At 40.6% G+C, this 16,381-nt stretch overlaps 1 protein-coding gene across 1 annotated transcript in view; it reads right to left on the bottom strand.

Moving 5' to 3' along the window:
* The window catches only part of CFAP61 (cilia and flagella associated protein 61), a 119,439-nt gene extending 103,134 nt beyond the window's left edge, over positions 1-16,305 (bottom strand). The window contains exons 1-7 of the mRNA XM_074817528.1: positions 16,222-16,305; positions 13,681-13,831; positions 12,383-12,533; positions 10,011-10,087; positions 9,031-9,098; positions 7,822-7,948; positions 940-1,072 (exon numbers count right to left, since the gene is read on the bottom strand). Coding sequence (XP_074673629.1) covers positions 940-1,072; positions 7,822-7,948; positions 9,031-9,098; positions 10,011-10,087; positions 12,383-12,533; positions 13,681-13,823 — 699 coding nt within the window. The 5' untranslated portion in view covers positions 13,824-13,831; positions 16,222-16,305. The remainder of the gene's footprint in view (positions 1-939; positions 1,073-7,821; positions 7,949-9,030; positions 9,099-10,010; positions 10,088-12,382; positions 12,534-13,680; positions 13,832-16,221) is intronic.
* Positions 16,306-16,381: the final 76 nt, after the last annotated feature.

Raw genomic sequence — 16,381 nt, 5'->3', positions numbered from 1 at the left:
TGGCTGCTATGTAATTTTAGGCCCAAGGCTCAGCAGAGGCTGATTAACCAATCCATCTACCATATGTGCAAAAAGAGGTTGCCAGCTTCATTCTCTGCAGGGAAAATTGGCATTTATCTTGGTTCGCATGGAGGTGTCTTTCCAATCTGCGGCAGCAGCGGCAAGTATAAACTATGAGGGCCTGAAACACCTTTTGCTGGTATCATATTGAGCTATAAATGTACAACTGAAATGTATTATTTATAAAGATAGCCGTTTGTAATGTGCTATTACACTAATGGTTTATTGTTTCCCATTTGGCTTCCAACAGTAGTGATTACATGTTACAGTTTTATAAAATCATTTGCTATAGAAAGCAGACTTCTGGAATTAAGTAGGTTATGTGGCCTATCGGCTTACAATACCATGTGCAATTACTAACACATGAAAATCTTAATAGGAATTTTCAGCAGGGTAACTATTACCACTTCTTCCTTATTTAAATTAATTCCTGGGTTTGTCTTCAATTCAGCAAAAATCTGACTGCCTGAGCCAAGAGATAGAAAAAATCTGTAGCATTTTAAACTGTGAAAGTATTACTGGCTACTAATTTTCATATGCAATATTAATTTTCACCAGGAATGAAAACTGGTCATCTATAATGCAAATGACTAAAATGGCAACATGGTTTCTTCAAGATTATCTGTTCCAGTTACTTGAAAAGAATCTACGCAATTACTGGGAATTACTGCTTCATTTACTTAACAGGAGGTATCACTCCTAAAGAAAGGAAAGACACAAAATACGTGGTGGAGGGCACTGCCTGTGTGCAGATCATGAATTCTACCTTCCAAAGTGTGCCTGTCCTTCTTATTCACTGAGCTGCAGTGTGAGCTGTCACTCACACGTGACATCACTAATGTTATGATTAGACAAAACCAGAGCTCATGGCAGACTGACCTCACAAACAACAGCCTGATTTTCTTCATCTTGACATTCTATGAGATCAGCAAGGGAATATTCACTATAGGTTTCTTTCAGAGTCTTACTCTGACGTCTCCAGATTGACATGAGATCATCATAATCTTCCAACCTTCAAAAAAAAAAAAAAGATTGCATAATGTCCTAAAGTTCTGTCATTAATACATCCCGATATGGACAAATATTACAAATACCTAATCCAAACCCTCCACTCACAAATAATTTCACCTAGGACATGTCCCCAGTGCACACTGAACTGGGAGCCTCAGCACCAGAGGAGAGACAGAACCACTTCCAAAAGCCAGCACAACCCACCTGAAATCTGGATTGCCCAATGCTTATCTTTCCCTAGCAAAATACAAGGGCAGCCCAGTTCAAAATTCTCTTGCCTAAGGCATCTCAGGCCAGGTGAACCTGAGCTTTAGGCCTCATTTAAAATAATTATATTCAGAGAGCCCAATCATCAGTTGATTAGACTTGGCAGAGATCTCAAAAAGCAACACCAGGGCAATTTAGAAATTCAGCTCTTTTAAAAAAAATAAAATAGTGCCTTCCTGTATGGGAGAAACAGTGCTGAGTATTGGCTAGATTACTGTTATTACACACAGCAGTATGGGAGTCACCTGTCAGAAATCAAGCCATTACGCCTTTGTAAGGTCAAGTTAATGCTCCACCATTGAAAAAGATACAAAGGCCAAAGTGCAATTATTCTATCCTCTGCCTCATGAAAGGCTTTCTGCATAGGTGGGAACCTGTGACATCAAGGCTTTAACTGCCTCTACTCCAGCCTGTTCTCCATGCTGACAGCGCAAAAGCTGCCTGAGCTGATTTCCAATCCGTCCAAGTTTTAGCGTTAGACTCGTATAGGCCCCGTACTGTACAGATTTTTATTTAAATAGGTAACAGAGACTCTTGCCCATTAAACCACTTTAAAAAAATGTTAACAAGCAGGATCAATGTAAGTCTTAACAAGACGTTTCAGTGCTTTTACCAATGCATTGAAGGAATTCATTAGTCATATGTGCTGCAATGATGTCATAAGGTCCAATGGCAAACCAGTTCTAACACAGAACTGCTTTCAACAAAAGGATAAAACCACTTTTTTATTTATCTAGCTGAAAAATGTAAGAATCATAGAATGGTTTGGGTTCGAAGGGACCTTCAAGATCACCTAGTTCCAACCCCCCTGCCATAAGCAGGGACACCTTCCACTAGACCAGGCTGCTCAAAGCCCCGTCCAACCTGGCCTTGAACACTGCCTGGGAGGGGGCAGCCACAGCTTCTCTGGGCAGCCTGTTCCAGTGCCTCACCACCCTCACAGTAAAGAATTTCATCCTTATATCTAATCTAAATCTACCCTCTTTTAGTTTAAAACTGTTACCCCTTGTCCTATCCTTACAATCCCTGATAAAGAGTCCCTCCCCATCTTTCCTGTAGCCCCCTTTAAGTACTGGAAAGCCACTATAAGGTCTCCCTGGAGCCTTCTCTTCTCTGGGCTGAACAACCCCAACTCCCTCAGCCTGTCCTCAGAGGGGAGGTGCTTCAGTCCCCTGATCATCTTTGTGGCCTCCTCTGGACCCGCTCGAGCAGGTCTGTGTCCTTCTTATGCTGGGGGCCCCAGAGCTGGACGCAGCACTGCACGTGGGGTCTCATGAGAGCAGAGTAGAGAGGGAGGATCTACTCCATCGACCTGCTGGCCACACTTCTCTTGATGCAATCCACTAATTGGCCCAACAAACCATTCTGCAACTAAAAAAGTGGTGAGAAAATTGGGGCTGTGATGGGCTGCAGGAAGGAATGACTTTTACTACTGGACTGTGGAGTTAAGAAAACCCTTTCTCCTAAGGGCCATAAGCAGACTGCTACTGACCATGCTTTTGGTATTCTCAGTTATCACACCAATACACAAGGAGAAAGACAAGCTCCACAGGATAAAGGAATTAAATCAAGAAGAGTAAACAATGCACTTCAAAGACAGGAATACATTTATGCTTACTGACAGGAACAGAGACTGCCACAGTTGGCTCCTTTGCAACAGCAGGTTGCACCCTTCAGTGACAGCGCGCTCAGGAGCCTCACCTGCGGTGGGCAGTGCCTGGGCAGCCAGCTGAGCCCATCGCCTCCGCGTTCTGCACGCTCCTCTCTGCAATACGCGTCGGGTCGGTTATAGTGTGTACAGCACTCGGAGCTCGACCTTTCCAAAACCCTCTCGAGCCTGTCTTTCCTCACGCACGGCTGCGACCGGCAGTTTAAGCAGCGGGAGGCCGCAGCCCCGGGGCCCAGCGGCCGGGCGGGCCCGCCGCAGCCCAGCGCCAGCCGCCCGCGCTCCCGCCGGCGGCGCGCTCCTGACCCCTGGCGGCCGCGGGCTGAGGGGCGGCCGGCGGCTCCCGGGCCTCAAGCCCCGCGCCCGGGCCGGGAAACGCCGGGACTCCGCGGCCCCCGCAGAGCCCGGCTGCTCCCGCCCTCCGGAGGCCGCCCGGCCCGGCCCGGGCCCGGAGGGCTCACAGCCGTTCGGAAGGTTGTTAGTGCCGTGTCCCAGCGCTCCCGGGGCTGCGGCTGAGCCTTCACCACATCGCTACCGTTGTATCTATCCATCAGTCTGGGATACCTTTTCTGTGTCTCCGTAAAATACGATGTCAACAGAAAAATATTTTTAAATAGTTCTCTTTTCATTAAAAGTGTTACATATTGTGGAAACACACTTCCGACAATAATTATCAAGGATGATTATTAACACTGCCCTCGGCTTTAGGAAAATTTGTGTTTTCTTCAGGCTCCCACTACTCAAGTTTGTATGTGCTTGTATCTAAACACTTGTACCTATAATTTGGAAACCTTAGTTCTGCATATGCAGCAATTCAGAAAAATGAAATAAACTGATTCTCAGCTCCACTGTTTGCATGTTTCTGGATTTGGAAGAAGCCTTAAAGTTAACACAACTTGGCCAAAAAATATTATTTCTAATTTTATCAAACATGGTCTGAGTTTCTAAGTACTGCCTGACTAGCATAAGACTGAAGGACAATTTAGGTGCTATCTAGATGGTTTTTGCTGGTCCTACACACCAGAATGAATGCAACTTTCTGCATAAGATTACCTTTCTACTAGGGGCTGGTGACCCCTTTTATTTTGACATTGTTTCTGCTGTTTTATTCTCGGGCCATCTGTCTGAAAGCTCTCTTCTCACCCTGGTTGCTCCCCTTGCCCAGCAGAGCCCAGAGGTGAGGCCTCAGACACCCCTCCAGAGCTGACCTCTCTCTGCCAGGGTCAGCACGGTGGGCTGTTGGGGTGGGATGGACAGTCGGGGAGACGCTGTAGCCCGGGGTGAGCGTTGCCCTGCTCACAGCCTTTAGCGGGGTGAATAAATGCTTAACTTGTGACCTTTAGGATGTCCCAAGTCACAGTACTACTCCATCTGCCAGGAGTTTTAAATAATTTAATTATTCTTCTGAAGGGCAGTCAACAGATTCTTTCATACAGGTTTTAACTCAAGAAAGCCAACCTGAGGAAACAGTAGAGATAAGTATCATCGCTGCCTACTCAGAGCTGAAAACAGCTGCCAGGGGTGACAAATTTCCAAGCCCCACACTTTTTCATTCTTTTCCACTGTTTTAAGTGAGAGTCTTCATTGTAATAAATTGCATAAGAAAGTACAGAAAATATAACACACCATCAATTACTTGTCTGTAGAATGAATTCAAAAGATGCATCTAAAATGAAGTTCCAAGACCAACAAAGCCTGTAAAAATTGATAGTAATTCACATTCTTTATATCTCAAACCAAAATAGAAGTCCTCTTCTTCACAGGAAGTATCTCAAGGAAAAAGCTGCAGTAAGGTTTTCTATTATCAGAACTTTACTACTTTAACACAATTAATTAGTATAACAAATCTGATAGTGTGTTATGAAACCTCGAACAAACCAAACTAATTTAGGGGTAAAGGAATGAGACTGTACTCTAATTGAAACCTGTTGTTTCACTGGGGTAAATAATACACACCCACCACCTCCAAACCAAAATTTTTGCTGATTGCTCCAAGTCCCTTACAGCATTCACAACATGACACAAGGCCACACATCAAGATGCAGATGGCAGTTCTGCCAGCTCGTGGTGTGTAGAGACTGACCTCGCAATAGTAAATGAGGGTCCGCATAAGCCCATTCATCTCCCTGCACACTAGAAACTGTACGAACAGAACTATTTTTAATTTTTGGGGGGTTTTTTTAGCATCTTCCACCAGCACCACAGTCTTTAAAAAAAAAAAAAAACAAAACCAAACAAAAACCTCCACCCAATAGCTTTTCAATATAAAAATACTGCAAAACTCCTATACTGTGAGAACAAGCACAATAAAGGCATCCCACAGAGCTGCAAATTTGTGAGCTCTTACATATACAGTACAAAACCAGGAATGACAGAGTCTAGATGAGGTATCAGCAAGAAACAAACATAAAAGCTTAGTGGACTGTGTTCTGGCACACTACAGATTTATTTCACATTATAAAGGTCAGATGGAGAATAACTTCAAAATTAATGGTTAAGAAAGGTATCAGTTTACAGCTTCTTCCCCCTGCTCCCCCTCCATAAGCAAGGGAAAAGGGAACAGAGATTACCCTAATCTCCTATCATTGACCCAGAACATGTTGCTAGGCAGGTGGCTGGGGACAACTTTCACAGATAAGTATCTAAAGGGCTCCACTGAACGTTACTATGGATGCCAGTGAAGTACAAAGATGAATACAGAGGAAAAGGAAAGGCAAAGCGTCTACTGCAAACAGAATTTAGCTTACTCAGAGAATCTATTGACAGACAATATTAAAGTATGAATTTTATATCACCAAATGCCAGGTAATTTAAGAGAAAAAAAACCAGTTTCCTGGTTAGTTTTCTAATAACAAAAAAACCCTAAAATAAATAATTTGTTATTTGTAGCAAAGTACAGAATTCCAAAGCAAGATGGTATCTCTTAGGTGGAATATTCTTATGGCCTATATGACCTTTCCAGTCTTGTCAAAAACATTTCTATTGATAATACCCAATGGCCATCAAAAGAATAGTATGATTCAAATTAACTAAAAGACAAACATAATAGCTGGAATCAGGACATACAGGAAAATTTTAAATCCTCAGGAATTAATTCACCTACTGATAACTTCTCAGTATTAAGGTTCATTCATTTACTGATAGACGGTAGACAGCTTGAAGAAAATACTCATAAAAAGCCTAAAAAATGTAGATCAAGTTAGTATGCAAATAATTTTGTAACATACTGAAATATCCAGACCTATAGCAGGATGGCGTGAAGTGGTCAAGGTCAAGCCTCAGTCCTTTTTCTTAAAATGCTCAAACCTTACAAACCTTGACTAAAACTGTAGGAGCACAATCTGCAGCTTTGTTTCAGGCCTATTTGGTAAAATTAAATACGTGTAAAACATCTCTCAGAGACAGGTTTCTGTCAGAATCCAGTCCAAGATGAATTAACCCATAAATAAACAGGTGTGGATTTACTAGGCAGAGAGAGATGCCTAATGTGGCATTGCCATCTGTTAGCACTGGTCGATACGGACCCACACACACATCAGTATCATATGATACAGCATCCCAGGGATGGGCTTGTCCCTAAACTTCGGTTTCTACTACAAGGACTAGAAATGCTAATTTAATCATAATCCTGCTACATAACTTCATAGCAACACTTACATTTAGAACAAACAAAAGCAACTCCAGAATGAATCAGACTCAAAATTATTACTTCATAAAACATTACCCTACACGCACTCTTCCCACTGTGAAGAGGAACGCAAGTGAACCAAAATGCAACAGATACTAGTTATATTTCAACCACAAGACAGGGAAGCCTCTACACAGCAATGACAGCATATATGGTCCAGTAATCTACACCGAAGAACAGAAGGCCCCATTGGGTCAGAAACTCTGCATTTCTCATTTACTGTACACAATGCTGGCACAAGCACAGAAAGCTGTGATTTGGCATAGGCAGCAGAATTCAAACGGCAGGAAAAAACAAGAGTGGTAATAGTTAATATACAGGTAGATATCAATAGGCAAGGCTGCTAGAGAAACTTGCATCTCTGCCTGGTGTATGCTGAAGGCAGCTGAGCAGACAGGAAAGAAAAAAAAAAATCAGAGTCTAACTTTTTAAATAACATTTATGACTTGAATCCCAAAACAAGAGCAAGGCTGTGTTAAAGACACATTGCATGAGCTTATCAAACTCTTTGCTCCAAACTGTGTCCATTGAAACAGATGACCTGATGGAAGGGAAGAAGTGTTACCCCATTATTTTCTTAAGCTCTCTCATCAACACTGAGGAGGCCTGCTCCCCTGAAACACAGTGAGAGTAAATGTATGAAGTGCTTACACAGAAAAAACTATACAAAAGAGGATTATTCTCCATGTCTGAAGGACTACTGGACCTAGGGATTCTCTGCTCTTATTTAATTCATTTAGATAATAGGCCATCCTATCCAGACTTCGTTCAACTGGTCAGAATATGACATAACAAGAGAAAATTCAAAATAAGTTGGAAGATGCTCCAAGAGATGTGGAAATTATATACACTCACTAAAATACACAACGCTGCAATTCAGCTAGCAGATTCACAGAATAAACATCACTGACAAAAAAACGTATTCTTTCTAGATAGCAAACTAGCTTTACAAAAAATACAATTGATTTTGTGAAGTAGAATAAAACCAGCATAATCATAAAACTACTTAATTAGGTTATCAAGGAAAATCACAGCATTTTATATAAGATGCTGATGCTGTAAACCAGAAGAGAATATTCTTCAAACTAACCCAGACAGATCTGCTCATAGAAGGGAGAAACTGCATTACCTTGCTTTGCGAACATACAGCTGCGGGTGATACCAATGTCTGGGGCACACAAGCAATGTAAAGTTTCTGTCCACTACTGAACCTGGAGCACTCATCATCTTTTCAAAGACATTTGCCATGTCTGGCTCTGTGAATGACAAAAATCTGTTAGGAACAACAGAGAAACTTCATTATGTAAGCTTTTAAACTATCAGCAAAACTGAGGAAAATGGAGTTTTGTAACTGAAGCCACATATGGCATAACATTCTAAGGCTTTTAAGTCAAGCAATGAAGCTGAAATGACAGTAGTATAAACATGTGAAAGAACTGTTACTGGATTAGTTTGTTAGTTAATCCAGCATCCCATACCTGAATAAGCTTCAAAGCAATCAGAAACTGGTAGGATCCCTATAGAAATACTAGTCTTATAACCAGTACTGTATGCACTGGAGAATGTCTTTGTCAAGACTCGTTATGCTGAAGGAAAGTTGACATTTGTTGCTAGAGTAGGTTTGACAAAAGCCTTTATTCGGGTACTATTTTCTGTAGTTGACACACCACTAGAGTTTTTTAGCATGAGTTGGAACTAAGATGTCTAGAAATTGGCATATCAGAAAAGGTTCCAGTTCACTTCAAGGAAAGCTCCAAGCAAACGATCAGTCATTAAGTAGACGCTTGGTTTATTAGTCTGAATTCAGGACTGAAATTCCAAGTCAGGTGCTGTTCTCTGATTAAGATGTGCCTTCTCCATCTTTGTGCCTCTGCCCTAAAAGAAATAAACCTCGTTTTCTTTCACGTGTCCAGCACCCCTTCTGAGCCTCACCAAAGTGTCCTCTCCCCATCTTGTACTCACTTGGCTAAATAAGAGAAAGTACCCAGTTTCAGTCTCTTGACTCTATTCAGCCAGAAGTCTTCACAGTTGTAGGAGTTTCTTTTTGAGATCTTTACTCCTATTTGAAGTCCTATCTGTTTCTGGCAAATTTAAAGACTGCAGGAAATGGGTAGACTACTGAATGGACTGCTGGAGTGAACACATAGCCACATAAACCTCTTTTACAAGGTATGTCCATCAGATGATACTTTAAGACTGTGTTTTCTGCATGTTCAGATAACTGTTCTCAATATTTAAAAAAACACAAAAAAAGCCCACCACCACAGTGCATATTAATGATAATGAGATTTGAGATTGTTCTCACTATTTTAAGAATAAAACATTATTAAATTCTTACCTAAATTCTCATCAGCTGGTATGAAGAGAAGTATAAACTGCAGTTCTGGTACTGTGATAAAAGCTCTCCTGGACAAATAACATAACCGTATTCAGTCTTTCATCATTACACCCATCAATCAGATAACAACTGCTAGTCTTTTAATATATGAAATTTTTTCTCCCGTGTCTCTAATCTTCCTTCATGAGTTTACATGGCTCAAAAATTAAAACATTTATAACAAATAAGATCATATTAAATTAATCTGGGCATTTTTTACTGTTCTACCTTATTTCTCTCTTAATTTCCTAATCCTTAGATTCCAAACATCCTCCTTTTTATACCAGTTCCCCAGTGGTGAAAAAATAAAAAGATGCCAGATCTCTGCTGGCAGATCTCTGACCTGGCATCTGGGTGAGCTGGCTTGACGTGACAAAGTAACTTCAACAGCACCCAGTGCTATTAATTGTTTATGTAAGTAGATTCTGAGCTATACCAAATACCCTGAGCAATATTTGAGTACTGAGCTAACACAGTAATGTACTGTGCTGTTTTTACTCTATAGTTTGCAGCCTTAATATATAATCTGTCACTAACAAACTATCAATAGATAACCCAGGAACAAGCATATTCCAGAAACATCTACAGCTTTCTAAGTTTCCTGCTCAGTCATGCACTTTGATTTTTACAAATGGGAAGTTAGAAAAATGAAAACTCAATCTGCCTTGTGACTGCAGTACTATTTCTGTGGAAAATTACAGCAAAGATACAGCTAACACTGTCTGGGAAGTGTACTTGGAACTGTAACAGCTTGGTTTCAACCCCAGCAGTGCACATTTGATTAATACAAGGTTATGTTTTATTACCGTCTGAAACCATTTAGAGAGGTATTTAATTTTGATCCAGTGATCACTTTAAGCCATTTTTATATTCTATAGCCTCTCCAAATAATGGTAGAAGAGTGCACATGCTTCACTACACAAAGTTACATAGGAACTCACCTAACAATTTCTTGGGAACATCCAGCTGCATATTCTTCTTTTGCCACAAAAAGATGCATGAACAATGTGTTCAAAGGCTACAAAACAAGGAATGAAAATCTAAACACCATGCAGCTAATATTTATTAAGTCAACCCAAGTATTAACATGCACATTTATTTCCAGTATATATGATCTGCACTCAAAATGGGTAGGGGCAGACTAAAAAACAGCTTTATCCTATACGCTGCCAGTTAACCTGGGAAACACTAGCAAAGGAAAAACCACGCGCTAGAATGGAAAGTGCTGTTAATTCAGTTGTTTTCTCTTGCATATTAATTTCAAGTGCTGAATCAGGGAAGGTCTACCTGTAGATGAAATATTTCTACAAAAAATATTTTAAATGGGAAAACTTGAGGTCTTCTGAATAGTTTAATATTCAATTAATTTCATAAAATGTCACGGCTAGAGTCAGAAATAAATTTCAGCAACTTTAGAGCAAGAATTATTTTAATAGAGGTTGCAATATATGGACCAGCTAGTACAAACACAACAGGCTATTGTAATGAATAAACATTTCTGTTTGCTTGTTTGTTTTTTTAAATGCAAAAGGAAAAGGAAGAAGAAAAAAAAGTTTTGTTCTTGAGGTCCAAGAGGAGGCCTAGGAGGCAAGATCTGGCCTGTAACTGTTTCTGAATAGTGATGATAACCAGGCCATCCCGTAAAGCATCTTCACTAAATTCTACACAAGTTAATTCCTAATTTAGACCTTTAAGCTATCTCATCATTTCTGTGCTCTAGGAAAAAGACTTGTCAACTAGACTTTTAAGAAATTCTATTTTCAGAAGATCTCAATTTTTTAAAGTACATCTGCATGGATTTAACCTGCAGTTAACCAAAGATATCTCATGTAGTTATAACTCAGGTTTGGTTGTTTTGTCAGTGCAGAAGCATATAACACATACTGAATCTTCTGTATGTATTTTAGAAAATAATCTCCATTCTAGAAAAAGAAGCATTCTTCTGCTCCTTGTCAATGTTCCAAAGTACCTTTCACTCCTGTTTATGAGTAATAATTCCTAACATGCTCGAGCTCTTTTTTTTTTTTTTCATCTTTTCTCTTTGTATGCCCCTGCACTCTGAAGTCAGCTGCAGCTTTGCTGCAGTAGATATTGTCAAGCAGGCTGCCTGAGGAAGAGCTTGCAGAACTGACAGCACAGCATAACCCAAGAGGAGCAGCTGCAGCTGCACAGTGAATGAAGTGGTTGTGCCTGCAGTATGCCTGTACACAAAGTACTGTTCAAATGACAAAGGAAATAGATTACAAGAAAATTACATGGTTTTTTTTCTATACTCCCTTTGGCTGTAATAATTTTGGTTTTTTTAATGGCACACAGCATTTTCAAATACAATTGCTGTATTTGTCAGTTTTTCTGCAAGCCATTGCTTAATGTCTCCCAGAACAACATCGGAGAGCTGATGAACAAACTGTCTAGAGATAATTTTAGTACTGCAAATACCTTATTATGGCATGTGCTGCCTAGCTTTTGAGTGTTTATGGTTAACATTTTCCATCTTTTCTCAACAATTGCAGTAGCTAGTTCCTAGCTGGACTGAATGATGGGCAGCATTTGAATCCTAAACTTCTCAGTGCCTATTTCTAGTCCATAATTCCTAAGACTAATTAATAAACCTAAAAACTAATTAATAGACCAAGGAGCCTGTATGAGAACTGCCACTGCACAGAACAGAGTGCAGCAGTCTCCGCATCAGCGCCAAACAAGCTTACTCCTGAACCAAGACACTCATATCAGCATGGTCCTCTGCCCAGTGTAAGTCACCGTTCTTCAAGCAGGGCTACACTCCCTGTCCCTTATTCTTTCTTTGAAGCCATTACATTTGCATTCAGTTCTGTAAAATAGCAAAACTTTATTCCAAAAGGTGAGAAATGAGGATTCCAGTTCCCTTACTGTAAGAAGGGCCTTCGAGCATGGACTTCACCTCCCAGGTAAATGTTCTGTTAGCTAACACCAGAGCTGGACAGGTTTTTGAATGAAAAATATTGGTGACAGCTATGGTTCACACTTCTCTCAGTGCTAGTACAGTGCATCAGACATATCCTGCACGTTACTGGCAAAGAAAGGACTTGCATTCCCTAACTGTCATCCTTACAGTTACTTTCAGTTGCAGGAGTGGCAAAAGCACAGGTACTCAAACTTCTGCACACCTGAGGGTTTAGTAAGGAATCTGATGATCACCACTTTCAGCCTGAATGCCTCAAATCTACCTAAAATAGATTTTAGATGCCTATGCATATTTTTCATACCTGAGCCTTAAATGAAAACTCAACCAAAAAAAAAAACCAACCAAAAAACCAACACACAATTTACTTACAGTACATTCCTTGTTAATGTAATTTTCATGCAGGAATGATTCCCAATCAGACTGATCAGTGATATTCCAATTTGGATAGTCCAGAAAGACAGCATGGGCTATAACCTCATTCTTCTCATTGCAGAGTGTCAAAGCAAGATTTGATTTTTCTCTGTGAAAACAAATTAATTTTGCAGAAATTGAAGAAACTACACAAAGAAAAGTCTGACTGTTAAGTCAGCCTGTTAGAATAGCAAAATTAATCATGTTCAAAAGTGTTTCCAGGATCAGGGCTCAATAAAACTTTGTTACTCACATCGTATAACTTAACATTATTGCTTGAATTCCAAATATTTATTCAGTGTATTCCGACATTGTAACAACTCATATGATTTTTTCAAACCCTCAATTACTATGAATTTGATATGCAAGACTTAAATGCTACATCTTCTTTGTATATTTCTTCATACATCTATTTTTTCCCCAAATAGCTAGTGCCCGAGACATTTGCCCTTAAGTCAAGTGGGGGGGGGGGGGGAAAAATCTAAGTGGCCCATCAGCATTTCACAGAGTCTGTCTGCTGTTCTTCACTGCACAGAAAGATGAAGTGCAGCTGCTGCTTCATCGGTATCTCCAGTGATGAAGATATGGTAACAGAAGACTTCTACAACCACCCATTTCCTCTAAGGACATTGCCATGCAAGTAGCTAGGATACAGATGTCAAAACACAGAGAATATTAGGTATCTTGGGGGCATGAAAAGAAGAGGCACATTGAAACATATTTTATGGCAGATAAAGGCTGTCTCCCAAGGTAGAATAAAGAGAGGCAAAAAATAACCAATTCCTTTTGCTAAGGGGAAACTGGAAGAGAAGGAAAAGACTGACATACACAGGAAAAGAAAACAATGGTCATGGCCACAGTGATTACAAACCCTAGTCCCTGCCCCTCTATCACTCTCCAACAGGCAAAGGGATTCTGTTAGATGGTGCAGACAGCAGACAGTGGAAAGTGATGATTTCATCAGGTACTATTCAAAAGTATTTCTTCTTAACTTTTATAAAAAGGAAGCTAGTATAGAGTCAAATCTTGTCCACCATGCTGGCAGCAGTGATCCAAGTTTGCAAAGAGTCATGCACGTGTGACACAGAGGAGAGACAGAAGCAGATTTTCTTTCCCTTTTTATGAATATCATAAAAAGTCATTATGCCACACCATGTAAAGGATCATAATGTCTTCTGCCATTTTAAATGTAATATAACTTCTTGAAGTTTCCTGCAAGAAAGGTAATATAATGTCCCTAAAATATTGTTACTTACAAAAGGTACATTATATCAATCCTTCCAAACACTGCTTCTGTAAAATGGCTGAAGAGACCAATAATATCTGAAACGTCATGTGATTCTGTTCTTCTGGCACTGACCACTTCTGTATTTCCTGTTGAAGAAGTTATAGTAGTCATCTTGCAGCCTGCAACAAGAAAGAAAGAAACAATTGTTGCTCTGGCAGATCCTGCTACAGCGTGTTGTTCAACACAGTTACTTGAAACAGCTTTTTGTAAAACTATGAAGTGCAATTTGGATTAATTTAAATGTCTAGTTCCTGTAGACCTCTACATAAATACATACTGCCTGCACATACATACAGCATGCAAACAGGGCACATATAGAAATACAGCAGGCAATCATCCCTATTGTATGCATTCTACATGCTACACAGGAAATGTTTTTAATAAGATACAAATTGCTTTTACATTTATTCCTTTATAGGCATTTTCATGCTATCTATCAGAACAGTGCCCATCATTAATAATTTCAAACTTAATAGCCTTAAGTCTACAGGGTTGGGAGGATCAGCTGCAAACAATCAGGATAAGAATGTTCTGGTAACATTAAACAGCAATTTCAGGTAAGTTAAGTGTATTTTGTCCAAAACAGTTCCTCAGATTTCCTTTTAAGTCAAAGTGATGCTTAATTTTCAGAAGGAATTGAAAGCTTTTCTGCCCAGAATAAAAAAGTTATTGTGGTTCCACATGCACAGAATTTACCAAGTTCAAGTGATTTATTGACATGCCTAGCAATTTCAGAACACACAGAGGCAACAGGCACTCAGATCACCTGTGACTATCAGCTAACAGTTCATTTATCTTTCAGCTGTGTTGCTACTCAATGTTGTAGCCTGTTATGATAGAATCAAGAATTAGGCATGTAAAACATAATTTTGACCAAACACAACAGCTTTCTGCAATTTCTTAAATATACCTGTGCAAAATATAGCATTACTAACTCAAAAAAAGTCTAAATAACCAACATACCTAGACTAGCAGAACACTTTTACCAATCTATCAAACTCAATAGTTGTTTCTAACATTGTCTCCAAACCCAAATGTGATGCCCAATTTTTAGGCCCCTCAGATCCCAATTAAAATGGGATAACAAAGGAAACCCTGAATTTTATACCTTTTAAATACAGATTCACACACAATCAAGACATTGTTATAGGTGACAGCACAGGTCTCAGTCATGCCAACATACACTTGCAAAAAGGTCCCAGAACCAACCCGAGGCAAAATGTCCTCTGCAGGTTTCAATGTGTGCACTTAGTAAACAGAATTGTGGCTGTGTAGAAAGAACCAGCTAGGCTGGACTGTACTTATTACTAACAATAACATCTACAAGGAAAAAAAATATACTAGCTTATGTAAACAACTTCTCCAATATCTTAAGATATATATATACATTCTTCCCAGTGGAGTGGAAGGCAACTATACCCTGTCATTTATACTAAATGACAGGTGATTCTTAAAACGAGCAAAGAAAATAGCCACATAATTCACCTACACATTTCATTAAGTAACTGCAAACTGTGAGACTAATAAAATAGTTGGTTATTTTTTTATTGTCAACTCCGTATATCAAAATAAACAGGAATTTAAAAAGTGTCGTTAATGAATTTAAGTCTAGCATCAAGATTACTTCAACTGAGGAAAAGTTTGCCACATATTCAATTGTTTAACTTAATGCATTGAAAAAATATCACCCCCTTCTCCACTAGCTCCTCTTAAAGGCCCTAAACACTCACGCAACCATGACTAACAGAAAGCAGCATTTACATGTGAAAAATGTGCTATTTTCATAGTAAAATGCAATGTTCCTACAGCAACTCCTGTATTTCTACTACGAGAGCAACATACCATCAATGAGAGTCTTGGCAAAACAACCGATAAAGAACTATTCCTCTTCTAAGCTAGCGCTTGGAATAGTTTCCTCTCTGTCTCCTTAAAAAAATCCTCTCTTTTGAAGCACAGGTGAGATTTCCATGGGGTATGTTTTTTCTGTTCCTGACTCAGAACACACCAAGTGTGTACATACCACAGATGTGTGTCTCAGGAGACTCGGGTGGAAGACCTGATCACTTGGGGTGATGGCAGGTGGCACCTGCTCACCCCATGCCAGATCGGGACAAGAATTAACAGCTTGCCTCAACAGCAGGGATGAAGCATGTCAACCATTCCCACCCACAAAAGGCCTAGAGGAACGGGACCAGATCCACATTTTAAAGCTCAGGTGGCCCCAAGGAAGGCTGCTTAGGTCTAGGAACAAGGCAGAGCTCTCCCACCTGACAGGAGGGAAAGCAGCACGGGCAGTTATGGCAGGACAGGAGTTTAACGCCCACGCTATTAACACCCCCCAGGTCACGCCACACCGCGAAAGCCCCGCAACGCTCTTATGGCCATCACTCAGCCCGCCCCCTCCTCCCCCGGGCACCTCGGCCCGCAGCCCCCACAGCCCGCCCCGCCCGCCGAGCCACCCGGGGGCGCCATCTGGGGGCGTGGGACCTCCGGCTGCGCGGGCACTCACCTGCCTCCCACTGCGAAGGAGAGTCCCTTTCGATCCGGCGATACCGGAGCAGCGCAGCCAGGGACGGACGGACGGACGGACGGACGGACGGACGGACCCACTCCGCTCCTCGCCGGTGTCGGGACGCGCCGCCGTTACTCCGGCAACGACGCGCGCTGGC

This window comes from Strix aluco, chromosome 3, assembly GCF_031877795.1.
Source record: "Strix aluco isolate bStrAlu1 chromosome 3, bStrAlu1.hap1, whole genome shotgun sequence".
NCBI lineage: Eukaryota > Metazoa > Chordata > Aves > Strigiformes > Strigidae > Strix > Strix aluco.
Note: the sequence above shows the minus strand (reverse complement) of the source record. Positions and strands in the feature narration are given on the sequence as shown.